The sequence below is a fragment of the Loxodonta africana genome, chromosome 9, assembly GCF_030014295.1.
Source record: "Loxodonta africana isolate mLoxAfr1 chromosome 9, mLoxAfr1.hap2, whole genome shotgun sequence".
Taxonomy (NCBI): Eukaryota; Metazoa; Chordata; class Mammalia; order Proboscidea; family Elephantidae; genus Loxodonta; species Loxodonta africana.
This window is the reverse complement of record NC_087350.1, coordinates 111316182-111332267: the sequence shown is the minus strand read 5'-3', so window position 1 is coordinate 111332267 and position 16086 is coordinate 111316182. Positions and strand designations below refer to the sequence as shown.

Here is a 16086-nt window from a genome sequence, read left to right as displayed (position 1 = left end):
ACCCTACACGGCTGGGCTTTAATGAAAGCTCGAGTTTTTCCAAAAGTCTGGTCTTCACCGAGCGGGGAGGAAAAACAGTTGGAAAAAATGCCTTGAGCATGTGAACCATGTAATTTCATTTGAACTAAGGAATTCCAAAAATACTTGCTTTATTGAAAGAGCAGTTATGTTTTTGGGTTGGAACTTGTTATGGAAAAGGATAAGTACTAGTTCTTTCCTCCCTTACTTTTTCTCATAAACTTAAAAAAAAAAAAATTAAAGACTGTTTGGCTGGGTAGGAAAGCAGTGCAGAGGGGAGAAGGATCACAGGTGGGCTGCCCTAGAACCTACTCCTTCTGCGGGAGATCAGTCTATGGCTCTGAGCCCTCAATAGCCCCTTGCACCTAGGGCAATCCCCTCCCCCCACTGGTGAGAGCTCCATCTGGTCATGTCTTCCAGACCAGTTAGGTCGAAACCCAGAGGTTTCATCACTTCTGCTCAGTGAGGCCAGTGTCCATGCTGTGCCGGCAGCAAAACTGGAACTTCTGGGTCCCTGCTGGGAAACCTGGCCAGACAGAGGTCATTTCTAGGTCCTGTCCAGTTTCAAGTCTCTGTGAGGGAATTAGGCATTAACAATGGTAATAACCAGCATTTTTTAAATTGTGTTTTAGAAGAAGGTTTACAGAACAAATTAGTTTCTTATTAAACAATTAATATACATATCGTTTTGCAACATTGGTTGCCAACCCTGCGATGTGTCAACACTCTCCCATTCTCGACCTTGGGTTCCCCACTTCCATTCATCCAGTTTTCCTGTCCCCTCCTGCTTTCTCATCCTTGCCCCTGGGCTGCTGTGCTCATTTAGTCTCGTATACATGGTTGAGCTACATTTATTACGGTTTGTTTTACGGGCCTATCTAATCTTTGATTGAAGGGTGAACCTCAGGAGTGACTTCAGTACTGAGTTAAAAGGGTGTCCGGGGGCCATACTCGGGTTTTGTCCAGTCTCTGACAGATCAGTAACTCTGGTCTTTTTTAGTGAGTTAGAATTTTGTTCTACGTTTTTCTCCGGCTCCGTCTGGGACGCTCTATTGTGATCTCTGTCAGAGCAGCTGGTGGTGGTAGCAGGGCGCCATCTAGTTATAGTGGACTGTCTGGTGGAGGCTGTGGTAATTGTGGTCCATTATTCCTTTGGATTAATCTTTTCTTTGTGTCTTTGGTTTTCTTCATTCTCCCTTGCTCCAGATGAGGTGGGACCAGTGGAGTATCTTAGATGGCCACTCACAGGCTTTATTTATTTTTTTTAATAGTGCTTTAGATGAAAGTTTACAGCTCAAATTAATTTCTCATACAATAATGTACACATATTATATGACCCTAGTTGCAATTCCTATAATATGACAGCACACTCCCCCTGGTTTCCCATGTCCATTCAGCCAGCTCCTATCCCTTTCTGCCTTCTCATCCCGCCTCTGGACAGGAGCTACCCATTCAGTCTCGTGTATATACTTGAACTAAGAAGTACATGCTTCACCAGTATTATTTTATGTTTTACAGTCCAATCTAATCTTCTTTGCCTTAAGAGTTGGCTTTGGTAATGCTTTTGGCTCTGGGTTAACAAAAACTCCAGGGGCCACGTCTTCTGGGGTTCCTCTAGTCTCAGTCAAACCATTAAGTCTGGTCTTTTTACGTGAATTTGAGTTCTGCAGCACACTTTTCTCCTGTTCCATCAGGGACTCTCTGCTGTGCTCCCTGTCAGGGCGATCATTGGTGGTAGCTGTGCACCATCTAGTTCTTCTGGTCTCAGGCTGATGGAGTCTCTGGCTTATACACACAACCTTTTGTCTCTTGGGCTAGTATTTTCCTTGTGTCTTTGGTGTTTATTCTCCTTTGCTCCAGGTGGGTTGGGACTAATTGATGCATCTTGGATGGCCACTTACTAGCAATTAAGACCCTAGACACTACTCACCAAAGTGGGATGCAGAACATTTTCTTAACAAACTTTGTTATGCCAATTGACCTAGATGTCCCCTGAAACCATGGTCCCCAGATCCCCGCCCCTGCTACTCTGTCCCTCAAAGTGTTTGGTGGTGTTCAGGAAACTTCTTAGCTTTTGGTTCAGTTCAGTTGTGCTGACTTCATCTGTATTGTGTGTTGTCCTTCCCTTCACCTAAGATAATTTTTGTCCACGATCTAGTTAGTGAATACTGCTCTTCCTCCTTCCCTACCCTCGTAACCATCAAAGAATATTTTCTTCCGTGTTTAAACTTTTTCTTGAGTTCTTATAATAGTGGTCTCATACAATATTTGCCCTTTCGTGACTAATTTCACTGAGGATAAAGCCTTCCAGATTCATCTACGTTGTGAGATGTTTTGCAGATTCCTCATTGTTCTTTATCATCGTGTAGTATTCCGTTGTGTGTATATACCATAATTTGTTTATCCATTTGTCCGTTGATGAGCACCTAGGTTGTTTTCAGCTTTTTGCTATCGTGAACATGCTGCAGTGAACATGGGTGTGCATATATCTATTTGTGCGATGGTTCTTAGTTCTCTAGGATATATTCCGAGGAGTGGGATTGCTGGATTGTATGGTAGTTCTATTTTCAGCTTTTTAAGGAAGCACCAGAGCAATTTCCAAAGTGGTTGTACCATTTTACTTTCCCACCAGCAGTGTTTAAGTGTCCCAGTCTCTCCACAACCTCTCCAAAATCGATTATTTTGTGGTTTTTTTTTTTTTTTTTGGATTAATGCTAGCCTTGTTGGGGTGAGATGGTATCTCGTGGTAGCTTTGATTCGCATTTCTCTAGTGGCTAATGATTGTGAGCATTTCCTCATGTATCTGTTAGCCGCCTGAATGTCTTCTTTGGTACATTGCCTGCTCCTATCCTTTGCCTATTTTTTAATTGGGTTATTTGTCATTTTGTTTTTGAGGTTTTGCAGTATCTTGTAGCTTTTAGAGATTAGACTCTGTTCAGTATGTCGTAGCCAAAAATTTTTTCCCAGTCTGTAAGTTGTCTTCTTACTCTTTTGGTGAAGTCTTTTGATGAGCATGTTTGATTTTTGGCAACTCCTAGTTACCTAGCTTCTGTTCTGGTATTTGTGCATTGTTAGGTGTGATATTCTGTGTATGCCATGTATCAGGGTTCCTAGCATTGCCACTATTTTTAATCTCATGATATTTATCATTTTAGATTTTATATTTAGGTCTTTGATCCATTTTGTTAGTTTTTGTACATGGTGTGAGATATGAGTCTTGTGTCATTTTTTTGCAGAAGGGTATCAAGTTATGCCAGCACCATTTGTTAAAGAGACTGTACTTTTCCCCATTTAACTAACTTTGGGCATTTGTCAAACATCAGCTGCTCATAGGTGGATGAATTTATGTCTGGATTCTCCATTTTGTTCCACCGGTCTATGTATCCATTGTTGTACCAGTACCAGGCTGTTTTGACTGCTGTGGCAAAATAATAAATCCTAAAACCAGGTAGTAGGAGGCCTCCCACTTTGTTCTTCTTCTTGAGTAATGCTTTACTTATCCGGGGCCTCTTCCCTTTCCATATGAAGTTGGTGATTTGTTTACCGCGTTAAAAAATGTAGTTGGAATTTGGATCAGGATTGCATTGTACCCGTATTTCGCTCTGGGCGGAATAGACATTTTCACAATGTTGAGTTTTACTATTCATGTGTAAGGTATGTTTTTCCACTTTTGTAGCTTTTGGTTTCTTGCAGTAGCATCTTATAGTTTTCTTTGTATAGGACTTTCATATCTCTGGCTAGATTTATTCCTAAATATTTTATCTTCTTGGAGGCTATTGTAAATGGTATTGATTTTGTGATTTCCTTTTCAAAATTCTCTGTTGGGCTTACAAGCTTTTAAGACCCCAGACGCTACTCACCAAAGTAGGATGTACAACATTTCCTTTATAAACTGTTACGCCAATTGAGCTAGATGTCCCACAAGTCCATGGTCCCCAGGCTTCAGCTCAGTAATTCAGTCCCTCATGGATTTTAATGTATCTGTGAAGTTTCCATGACCTTGCCTTGTTCAGTTGTGTCGACTTCCCCAGTATTGTGTATTGTCTTACCCTTCACCAAAGTTACCACTTAGCTTGTTGTCTAGTTAGTGCTTTTCCCTCCCCACTGCTCCCCTCCCTCATAACCATCAAAGATTGTTTCTGTGTAGAAACCTAAAAATATGGAACTCTTCACAAATTTGCATGTCATCCTTGTGCAGGAACCATGCTAATCTTATCTGTATTGTTTCAATTTTAGTATAAGCACTACAGAAAAATTTTGAGGGCATAAGCACTATGTGACAATACTAGGTACTTTTACATGGATTATGTTATTCAATCCCCCAACAACCCTATGTGGAATGTTGAAGCTGAGAGAGGTTACAGGCCTAGGCTTTGAATCCAGTCAGCCTCCACTGCCTTTGATCTTAACTCTTCCCTATTTCCTGAGCCTTGGCTTTTGATAATGTGTCTTAGTATACTAGATTGAGATCTCAGACACCCGTGTGGCCCATGTCCCCTTGGGCCTTACCAACTGCAGCAGCTGCATCTCTTTGCCTAATGGCTTTTTCTGGTGGCCAAAGCTCCAACTGAGCAGGGCAGCCTGGACGTGTGGAGAGGTAATGCCCCCTCACTGTAGAAGCAGCCCTTAACCAATGATTGGTAAGAGCTGGTGTCCAAACGCTCCAGCTCTCATTTCTCAGGTAGAATAACTCAGAGGCATGGGTTCTAGTCTACACTGGTTCCCAGAATTCCCCAGAGAGAGTAAGCCTGTTAGCCATAGTGCTAACTTGCTTGAAAATACTTCCTTTATTGGCTGCCTTCCCCTCCCTGTCTTACTTCTCCTGATGGCATGTGTATCCTTGCCTCAGATGGAGCTCTGGTGGCTCATGGGTTAAGCGCTTGGCTGCTAACTGAAAGGTCGGTGATTTTAGACCACCAGCCACTCTGAGGGAGAAAAATCCTGGTGATCTGTAAAGATTACACCCTAGGAAACCCTCTGAGGCAGTTCTACTCCGTCACGTGGGATTGTTAGGAGTCGAAATTGACTTGACAGTACACAACCACCACCGCCACCTTGTCTCCAGCTCTGCTTCTGGGGGAACCAAAGCTAAGACAAACAGGAAAGGAAAGGTGGGCCGATGGAGGAGGAGAATCCAGGCACACTGCCGCAGGGAAAACACAGTGGGGTTCTAGTCTTGGAAAGCAGCCTCTGACAGACGGCCCCCTGTTCTTGAAGGTGCCAGTGTATCTGGGAGGCAGGAGACAAAGGTTTTGGAGTACTGAATATTGTCACACAAGATGGTTCTTGGACTGCTGGAAATGGGTGGGCTTCTTTCAGAAACTTCTCTTTTGCGCTACTCTCTTTTTGATTTATATTTGCCCAAAGTTTAATAAGAGCTAAGGGAACCCAGGAAATGCAACCATTAATAAATCGAATAATAAACAAGAAAGAAATGCCAAGATGTTATCAACTGAACATTGAGGATACAGTCATCAGTGAAGGGTTTCAAAAAAAAAAAAAGTGAAGGAAAGGGGAAAAAATGCACATATAACTTCAGAGGATTCATAACTTACCCATATGGCCTGAATGTAAAAAATATTTATTAAATATTATGTTTCATAATAATATGAACTGAATGAGGCTCTTTTATACAAACTTTACTACACTTGTTGCTGATGTTGTCTGCCGTGGAGTCGATTCTGACTCACGGCAATCCCGTGTGACAGAGTGGAATGGCCCCACAGGGCTTTCTGGGCTGTAATCTTTACAGAAGCAGATTGCCAGGTCTTTCTCCTGCAGGGCTGCTGGGTGGGTTCAAACTGCCAACCTTTTGATTAGCAGCTGAGTGCTTAATCATTGTGCCACCAACGATTAATTTTACTACACTTAAAGGATAGTTAAGGAGCTTTGGTGGTGCAATGGTTAAGCACTCTGCTGCTAACTAAAAGGTCAGAGGTTCACACCCACCCAGTGGCTTTGAGGAAGAAAAGGCCTGGGGATCTGCTCCCATAAAGATTATAGCCTAAGAAACCCTATGGGACAGTTCTACTCGGTCATACAGGGTCACTGAGAGTTGGAATAAACTCTATGGCAACAGGATTGTTTGTTTTGTTTTAAAGGATAGTTTCTCAGCTTGTGACTCTGTGGTCTTTATTAACTAGACTTCCAGTGGTGCCTAATATATTTTCATGAAATAACATGGACATGGGGAAAATCTTGCTTTTGTTTAAGTTAATGGTATTCTAAAATGTTAACTACTGTGTTGACACATTTTAATTCCTTGACCATCTTTGCTTTCACATACTGAACTTTATGGCTGCATTAACTAAGCTTTGCTTACAACTAGACATCACGTTTAAAATTTATTATATGGTTATCATAAGGACCTGAATTAAGTCAGATCTGAAACTTTTTGCTTGGAGGTTTTTTTTTTTTTTTAATAACTTTTATTAAGCTTCAAGTGAACGTTTACAAATCCAATCAGTCTGTCACATATAAGTTTACATACATCTCACTCCCTACTCCCACTTGCTCTCCCCCTCGAGTCAGCCCTTTCAGTCTCTCCTTTCTTGACAATTTTGCCAGCTTCCCTCTCTCTCTATCCTCCCATCCCCCCTCCAGACAAGAGTTGCCAACACAATCTCAAGCGTCCACCTGTTATAATTAGCTCACTCTTCATCAGCATCTCTCTCCCACCCGCTGACCAGTCCCTTTCATTTCTGATGAGTTGTCTTCGGGGATGGTTCCTGTCCTGTGTCAACTGAAGGTCTGGGGAGCATGGCCGCCGGGATTCCTCCAGTCTCAGTCAGACCATTAAGTTTGGTCTTTTTACGAGAATTTGGGGTCTGCATCCCACTGATCTCCTGTTCCGTCAGGGGTCCTCTGCTGTGCTCCCTGTCAGGGCAGTCATGGATTGTGGCCGGGCACCAACTTGCTTGGAGGTTTTTTTACTAGTGCATTTCCGATGAACAAATTTAGAAATGCCTATGATTTTTATGGAAACCCTGGTGGTGTAGTGGTTAAGTGCTATGGCTGCTAACCAAAGGGTCGGCAGTTCGAATCCGCCAGGCACTCCTTGGAAACTCTATGGGGCAGTTCTACTCTGTCCTATAGGGTTGCTATGAGTCGAATCGACTCGAAGGCACTGGGTTTGGTTTTTTGGTTTGGAATGATTTTTATAAAATCCGTAGATTCAGAAAGAATGATGAAACCTTAAGCAGAGATTAATTTTAGTGAACACTTTGGTCACAACAGGGAACTGTATGAGCAGTAACAGGCTTTCTTGAGATAATTCTGGGAGGATTTCAGCCCGCAATCCTCATTCCTGGAGTCTTGAAGTATCCCAACATGCTTGCCACATTTTGGTCAAATGATCATTTCAACAGAGGTCTAGGGTAGAGAGGTGGATAATCCCTCCCTGCTTTTTTAACAAACATTTTCAAGTAAACTGGTTTTTACCTGTTTGATACAGATTGCTATCTTTGGGTAGAGATAAGGGATCTTTAAGGGTGGTTTAGAGGGCTGGCAGGGCAACATGAAGGTGATCAGAATGGGCCAGGGAAAATCACTTGGCATAGAGTCACTCTGACTCATGAGGACCTCATGTGTGTCCCAGTAGAACTGTGCTCTCCAGGGCTTTCAGTGGTTGATTTTCTAAAGTGGATCGCCAGACCTGTCTTCCAAGCAGGGGTGAATTATCCAATAGGAAAGGTAAGCACAGTGCTTACCTTGCTTACCAGATCATCTGTAGTGAACAATTTCACATTTTCTCACCACCTCAAAGATTCTGCTTCTAGGTATGGTTGGAATCTGTCTCTCTCCCAACCCGACAGCATCTTCCTACAGAATCAAAGCCTCTTTCTAAGCTTACGATCCCTCACAGCGGCAGATGACCCAGTAAGCAAGGTAAGCATGGGCTTACTTGTATTTACTTACTAATCTGTAGTGAACAATTTCACATGAATTTCACCACATCAAAGAAGAGAATTACCACCAAGGGGAACTGGTTAGTCACATATGACTAGAGTTACTGAGATGCTCTTTTTAAGTGCCCACATTTTATTACTGAAAATGTCAACAATATGCTGAAGTGGTGAGAACAGCATGATACAGTCCCAAGTACCCAGCACTCAGCTCCAGATCACCAACTCATGGCCAATCTTGTTTCATACATCTCTCTACCTACTCCACTCACTCCCAGGTTATTTTGAAGCAAAACCCAGCCATCACAGCATTTCCACTGAGATGTTCATTTCCACTTTTCAGAAGGGAACAAATGATAATCAAGAGTCCAGCCCCGAAGCAAATACATCAGTTGCATGTAACTAAAGTGTAATAACGCTGAATGTCAAAAGGATATTAACCCCATTGCCGTTGAGTCGATTCCGACTCATAGTGACCCTACAGGACAGAGTAGAACTGCCCCATACGGTTTCCAAGGAGCACCTGGTGGATTCGAACTGCCGACCTTTTGGTTAGCAGCTGTAGCTCTTAACCACTATGCTACAAAGAGCCATAAATTAAAGGAGTATCACCTCCAGTGAATATCATCATCGGGTCTCAAGGAGGTTCCCAAACATTGGTAGTAGCATGCTCGAAACCAAAATCCAGCTCCGCTCTGTCCCACCATCAGAAGCTTGAGAACGTGTGCACAAGTATAAAGGTCTCCTTTTAGTCTGGTGACGCAGTAACCTTGGGACTGTGCCTGAAACTCCACATGACTCCTTTACTTCCCTTGATTTACCAGCATTGCAGGCCCTACTTACAGCAGGGTAAGTGGGACATTATCAATCATTAGCAATTTAACTCTGCTTGTTTTAAGTAACTTTTTTCTCATTATAAAAGTAATACGAAAGTTCATTACACACAATTAGGAAAATACAAAAAAAGCCCAAAGAACATAAGAAAGCACCAATGTTATCAGGGACGTAAAAGAAAATGCCCTCCCCCACTTTAACACTTAACCCTTTATAGAAACAAAAATTAGTGGAAAAGACAGTAAGAGAGTTCATAACTAGCCTATAGAATGCAGGCACGCAGGCTTAATAAACCAATCCAAGCCACCTCCTGCCGACAACCAGTCATTTTAAATTTCCCTTTGGGGAAATCTCCTAAGAGTTTGTACTCTATATAAGCTGATCAAAATGATCTCTTTGGAGTGGTGGTCCCTGTTCTCAGTTTTTTCCACCCAATAAAACGTTATAACGCTAACTGACTTACTGATTAGATTTTTTTCTTTCAACAGACATAAACTCCAATATTTTGGTGCATTTTCTTCAAGTTTCTTCTACGGCACGTGTATGTTTTACATGGCATGCATACACATGGGATCATATTGAACATACTTTTTAACCTGCTTTTATTACTTCCTAATATATAGTAGGAAACCCTGGTGGTGTAGTGGTTAAGAGCTATGGCTGCTAACCAAAAGATTGGCAGTTCAAATCCACCAGCTGCTTCTTGGAAAGTCTACGGGGCAGGTATATTCTGTCTTATAGGGTCTCTATGAGTTGGAATTGACAGGACTGCAACGGGTTTTGTTTGGTTCTTTTTAATAGTGGGAGCCCTGGTGACACAGTGGTTAAGAGCTCAGCTGCTGATCAAAAGGTCAGCAGTTCAAATCCACCAGCCGCTCCTTGGAAACCCTACGGGGCAGTTTGGAATCCACTCGATGGCAACAAATTTTTTTTTAACTTATAGTGAACCCACTTCTATATGGTTACTTTTCTCCAACATAACTTTATTTTTGCAAAATATTCTATTGTAAGGAAAGACTGCAATTAATATTTAGATTATTTCCGATTTATGAATCTTACACACACCATTGTCAGGTACATTCTTCAAGTTAAAACTCTGTACACATCAGTGGTTATTTCCTCAGGCAAAAATCCTGAAAAGAAACTTACATCCAAGAGTCTGCATGTTTTTAAGATTTCTCTTTTTTTATATATAATGCCAACTGCCTTCCAGAAAAATTGCACCAAATTATACTCCCACCAACAATGTATACATGTTAAGTCCATTTCCCTGCATGCTAAAAAACCAAAAAAACCCGCTGCTGTCAAGTTGATTCTGAATCACTGTGACCCCGTGTGTTACAGAGCAGAATTTTCCAGAGTTTTCTTGGCTGTAATCTTTACAGAACCATATTCCCAGGCCTTTCTTCCCTGGAGTCACTGGGTGGGTTAGATAGAACTGCCAACCTTTAGGTTAACAGCTGAGTACAATTTGGGTCTCCCAGACACTTTTCTTACCAACATTATTTCTTGCAATAAAAAAAAAAAAAAAAAAACTTTGTTATACTGATAGATGGAAATACACACCTGTTAACTTTCGTTTATCAGCTTAGTCTTGGCTGAGAGTGCTGGCAGTGTTGGGGTGAGGGAAGAGAGAGAAGGACAGGAATAGTCTAGGGCATGAGGACTGTTAGTTTATTTTACAAAACAAACTTAGAATTTGGTATTTGAAAGTTGGAAAATGGAGTCCCTAAGGTTTCTATCGCAATAGGGGAACTTTTAAACATGGGGTTTGGGAGCAAGTCAGGTATTTCACTCCCTCCCTCCATCAGGGAGAAAGGTTCAGAGGATATACCTGTCTCTCTTCTTCTAACTTCCCAGACAAGTCATCACAATCCAGGTCAATCCAAACAGCCTAAGGGGCACTGGATCTGTAGAAGGAAGCTAGGTTCTTATCAGGCCATGCATATTTAGGCGCGCCCTAAACCTCTCTTGTTCAGTTTCTTCGTCAAGAAAGTGGGAATAACAACATCACATCACTATCATCTACCTTGAAGATTTACTGTGGAATTGCCAGACTATGCATTCAAAAATATTTTGTAAGCCTTAAATGCTACAAAGGACTGTGGCAGAGGAATCAGATTTTAACGTCAGGTAAAGTGGAAATTGAGTGCAATCACAATTGCTTAGAAGCTCCTTAATTTGCCCAGAAGATGCTAAGATACATGAGGCTCCTCTGGAGAGCTGGGACAAATACATTCTCCGTAAAATTGCCAGTGGAACTGCTGCACTGTAACTCATCGTCCTCTTTCTGCCAACTACATAACCAAAACTGAGTAAGTTCAATAAAAGTATGATGCAATTTCATAATTGTTCTACAATTTTATATTGGCAAGTCAAGAAACTTGCCTCTTTATCTGCCTAATGGTTTGGTACATCTGTATCAGAATTTCAGCCACCAAATATTTTCAGGGCTTATTGTGTTTACTACATTGTAGGCTGCTGTGCTGGACTAGAACACCAGGAAGGAATCACGGTCTGACCACAAGAGGCTGGGGAGCGCTGAGGCACTTTCCACTTTGAGGAATCCTGGGGTTCTTTGGTCACCTTCCAGGGAATACAGCAAAAACTTAGAAAAATTATTATGGAAGGCTACAGATTTTGTAGGTGCCTTGGTGGTACAGTGGTTAAGCACTTTTCTGCTAAACGAAAGGTGGGCAGTTGGAACCGAACCTGCAGCTCCACAGGAGAAAGATGCGGCAGTCTGTTTCCCTAAAGATTTCAGCCTTGGAAACCCTATGGGGCAGCTCTACTCTGTCTTGTAGGGTTGGTATGAGTCAGAATGATGGCAACAGGTTTTTTTTTTGGTAACATATTTTTTATGAATGCTAGCTACAATGCTACATCTGATATTAAGTCACTTCTTTCTTCTTTGCTATGCTGCTTTTCTTGTCAGTTAACACTTTTTCAAACCCGTGTTAACTCTTATTTTTTAATTGCAAAAGTAATAAAACACATGGAAAAGTTCAAACGTACAAGAAAGGTATACAATGAGAAGCAGACATTTCTGCTATTCCAGTCACACACACCCACCCCATGTTATCACTGGCTGAATACTTTAAAAGAAAGTTATCTTATGATTAATGTGATCTCTGGGGTCCAAAAGTTAAACACTGAAGTACAGGATTTCAAAGAGCCATTGCAGCTCTAAAATGAAGTCCATGTTTTTTGTAGGATCTTTTGTAGCATCAACTCCACTGAGGGTGCAAAAGAGGATGACAGCCTCGCCTGCTCTAAAGTTAGGGTTGGTAGAGGATAAATTTACTGATTGAGGATTCAATTTACTGACTGAGTAAATGACTCCGCTCGGTGTCCACCAGCTAGCTATCTCTCTGTTTGTTGGATGAAGGTGGCTTACGTACTTCTGTGATGCTAGAAGCTATACACTAGTATTTCAAACACCAGCAGGGTCACCCATGGTGAACAGGTTTCAGTAGAACTTCCAGACCAAGACAGGCTAGAAAGAAAGGTCTGGTGATCTACTACTGAAAATTAGCCAATAAAAACTTTGGATCACAGTAAAATATTCTCCCATATAGTACTGAAAGATGAGCCCCCTAGGTTGGAAACCAAAAAAAACCCAAATCCATCGAGATGATTCCAACTCATAGTAACCCTACAGGACAGAGTAGAACTGTCTCACGGGGTTTTCAAGGCTGTAATACTGCGCGTCAGACTGCCACATCCTTCTCTCACAGAGCGGCTGATGGGGTGGGTTGGGACTGCTGATCTTTCCATTAGCAGCCCAGCGTGCTTAACCACTGCGCCACACACTCAAAAATATGCAGTGGCTGCAGCTACGGACTCAAGCATAAGAAGGCTCAGAACTGGATAAACGTTTCCTTTTTCCATTGTGCACAGAGTCGCCTTAAGTCAGAGCCCACTGGAAGGCAACTAACAACTAGGATGGAAACTCCATGAGAACCGAGACTACAGCAAAGGGTTCTGGCACACAAGAGGGGCTCCAGCACTGATGCCTGGGCCCTGTCACAGAGGCACCCAGTGAGTGCGTCTTCACGTTACCGGCGCCCCCTACAGCCCCACTGCCACCAGCATCACGTGACTCGCGCTCCCCTTCAGGTCCTCACCCACCCGCATCACCTGACTCGCGCCCCCTCCACCGAGCCCACGAATCGGCGAGGGAGGTGAAACTTGGCAAGGCCAGGCGAGCAGGGCATTCCTCCCGGTTGCGCATCACCGGGTCCGACCCACTTGCCTCCGGCTTCCAGGAGGCCGTTCCCTCCCGGTTCTGGCTGACTATACACTCCAGATTGCAAACGCGAGGCGGACAGAGGCGGGAAGGGGGCAAACGCGCACGCGTGAGATTCAGGGCGGAGCTTCAGAAGCCAGACCGAGGGCTGCCAGGGGAAGGGGAGGAGTCTTCACAGCCCGCGCGTGCGCGCTCCACTCGCCCCGGGCCGGCCCACCCGGCGCGGCGTGGTGACGCCCTCGCGGCCGAGGAAGGGGCGGGGCCAGGCCCGGGGCGGGCCCCGCGGTGCCCCCGCCCCTCCAGGCCGGCTCGTCCTCCCCCGCCCTCCCCCACTCTCGGCCCGTCAGCGCGGGCTGCCTTCGTCGCGCAGGGTCGCGTCGACCCGGCTCGGCCAGCGGGCAGATGCCCCGAGCTGCCGCCTCCGCCGACTGGGCCGGTGGCGGCGTGGAAGGCGGGCGTCCGGCCCGGGCCCGCTGAGTGTGGCGGACGGGGCCGGGGCCGGCGCCGGGGCGTCGCGGCTCCGTGCGGACCATGTATTTCCTGAGCGGCTGGCCCAAGCGGCTGCTGTGCCCGCCGGGGCGCCCGGCCGAGGCGCCGCTCCACGTCCAGGCCGACCCGCACAGGGCTTTCTTCGCCGTCCTGGCCCCGGCTCGCCTCAGCATCTGGTTCAGCCGAGTAAGTCGCGCCGCCGCCGCTCCCTCCTGGCGCCCCGGCCCGTCCCGCCCCCAACTTCCACCCGAGCTCGGACCCTGCCCCTCTCGTGGACCGCCGTCTTGCCGGCCTCGCGCCCTGGCTTGGGCCGCGTGTGTGCGGCCGGCACGTCCTCCGGGGGTCGGAGCCTCTCCGCCGACCTCCCTGCCTCTGCGGCGGCCCGACGGCCGGCTCCGGGCAGCCCCCGCGCCCCTCGCCAGCCGGGACGTGCCTCCCCTCCCTGCCCCCTTCCCCAGGGAACAAATCTGTGCGAACTTGCCGCAATTCGAAATGTGGCCGCCGGGGTGCTCCCAGCTCCGCGCTGCTGGAGAGGTCGCCGGCGGGGAGCTAGGGGAAGCCTGTTGGGCTTCACCCGGTGCCAGACTTGACAGGCCTGTAATAACTTATTCTGGAAACTACAGCCAGAGTTCTTTGTGTTTCGGGAACGGTCTGGTTATCCCGCTCCCCGCCCTCCCCCATCCCCCGAAATCCCCTCCCCACGTTAAAACTAGTCCCTTTCTCTTGCAGTTCTGGGACTCAGCGGAGAATTAAAGGGGCAGCGGGGGAGGGGGGGTGTTGGCAGGCAGCGGAAGTAAAACTCAAATCTCTCTGCGCTGCTCCTTGGTATTAACACCTGGAAATAATAAGACTTGGGAAGACCGTGGACGTGAAACTCAACTCTTTGTTTTTTGCTTTCTGTGCGTCTCGGTTATGTTTTCTTTCTTGTATGTAATTACCGACTAGGTAAGAGAAATACCTTCAAAACTAAGTGGTGAATGGAATACGGTCTACTCTTTGCAAATGCTGTTGCAGGTCTGTCTTTAAAAAACAGAGTATAAAAGTGATTTTTTTTTTTTCAAAGAAGGCAGTACTAATCGATGTCAGAGTAGAGTTTTTTTTTTTTTTTTTTTCTTGTTTCATAGCTAACTCGACCATGTGATGAGAGGTTGCGACCTTGGCCTCATTAGAACTACGTGAAATACTGGTTTTAGTTAAATTAGAACTCCCAGAGCTCTGTATGTTACCATTGGAATGCCTATAGCGTCCTTGACTGTCCTCACACACAGCCCTGTTAAAAGTGATGATGGATTTTATGTAAGTCTTGTATCTTTTTTACGTGAGTATAATATTTGGGCCATAAATCAGATAATTTGCCATTAAGTTTTGGAGGCTCTAATTTTTTAGCATATATCAGAATAAAACAGGCTGTTATAAAATTGTAACTACCAGCAAACTGACTGTTCTGTGTGCTGCTTGGTTGCATTTTTGAGTATGTATATTGTCTATGGAAACCCTGGTGGTGCAGTGGTTAAGAGCTATGGCTGCTAACCAGAAGGTGTGCAGTTCAAATCCACCAGGTGCTCCTTGGAAACTGTGGGGCAGTTCTACTCTGTCCTGTAGGGTTGCTTTGAGTCAGAATCCACTGGAGGGCAACAGGTCGGAATCCACTGGAGGGCAACAGGTCGGGTCATATTGTTTATCATTTGGGTCTTAAATGAGGTACGAACTCATTTACATTGTTGCATGCCCACTGAGTAATTTTTAATTTGTTTAGGCGTATATAACTCTCTTCTCTCAAGGATATACAAAAAATATAATTAGAACTTGATTTTTAAATTGTTTCCTGAATTTAGTATTAAGCTTCACTCTGGTGTAACAAATTGTATTTGGAAAGCCTAAAATTTATTTTTGCCTCTGAAGTAGGCAAAAGTACCTGAGTGGTGCGAACGGTCAAATGATTACTAGCCGATAGGTCAGCAAACCCACCCAGAGGCACCTGAAAAAGCAGACAGACCTGTCGATCCGTGGAGCACAGTTCTATTCTGACACACACACAATGGCCATGAGTCGATTTCGACTTGATGGCAACTAATAAGAACAAAATAGATGAACTTAATTTTAGACATACCTAAACTTTACAAGGGATGGCTAGAGTAGAAACCTGTAGACCACTTTATTCTCCTGGTAAAAGGAACATAAAAATGTGTGTCAACTTTCTGAAGGACGTTGTGAATATTCTTAAGAATATATGTTGGTTGGTTTTGGAGTTGGGTACTGTATGAATGCAAGGCAGTCCTCGGAATTTAAAATTACTCATTTGTCCTTGCCTCAAACTCCTACGCTACACACAACAACCCTGAAACTACTACCATAAAACCCTGAATGAAAAACGTTAGTTTTCAGGGAATCTTTGAATTCAGAAGTATGAAGTTGCAGTGCAGTAGATGGTTTTTATATGGTGTTTTTCATCATGGTCTCCTAACTCCCACCAAATAATTGGGTGGGATTATGCAAATAAGGTGGTTGTGGCCCACCAGTGGCATTAGACAGCTTCCTAATAATGCAGATAATGTACATGGCACCCTTGTGGGAAGTGGGACCATGCAAATA

At 44.5% G+C, this 16086-nt stretch overlaps 1 protein-coding gene and 1 non-coding gene across 8 annotated transcripts in view; one reads left to right on the top strand and one right to left on the bottom strand.

The window, feature by feature from the left end:
* Positions 1-4171: 4171 nt before the first annotated feature.
* LOC111749897 (U6 spliceosomal RNA) lies at positions 4172-4283 on the bottom strand. Its single transcript, XR_002785070.1, has one exon. It is a non-coding gene; the product is annotated as a U6 spliceosomal RNA (small nuclear RNA).
* Positions 4284-13521: 9238 nt separating this feature from the next.
* The window catches only part of RIC1 (RIC1 homolog, RAB6A GEF complex partner 1), a 135918-nt gene continuing 133353 nt past the window's right edge, over positions 13522-16086 (top strand). For all 7 annotated transcript variants that reach the window (XR_010322868.1, XR_010322867.1, XM_064290534.1 and 4 more), the window contains exon 1: positions 13522-13680. Coding sequence is in view for 5 of the 7 variants with exons in the window: in XM_064290534.1 (XP_064146604.1) it covers positions 13537-13680 (144 nt within the window). In the remaining 2 variants the exon portion in view is untranslated. The remainder of the gene's footprint in view (positions 13681-16086) is intronic.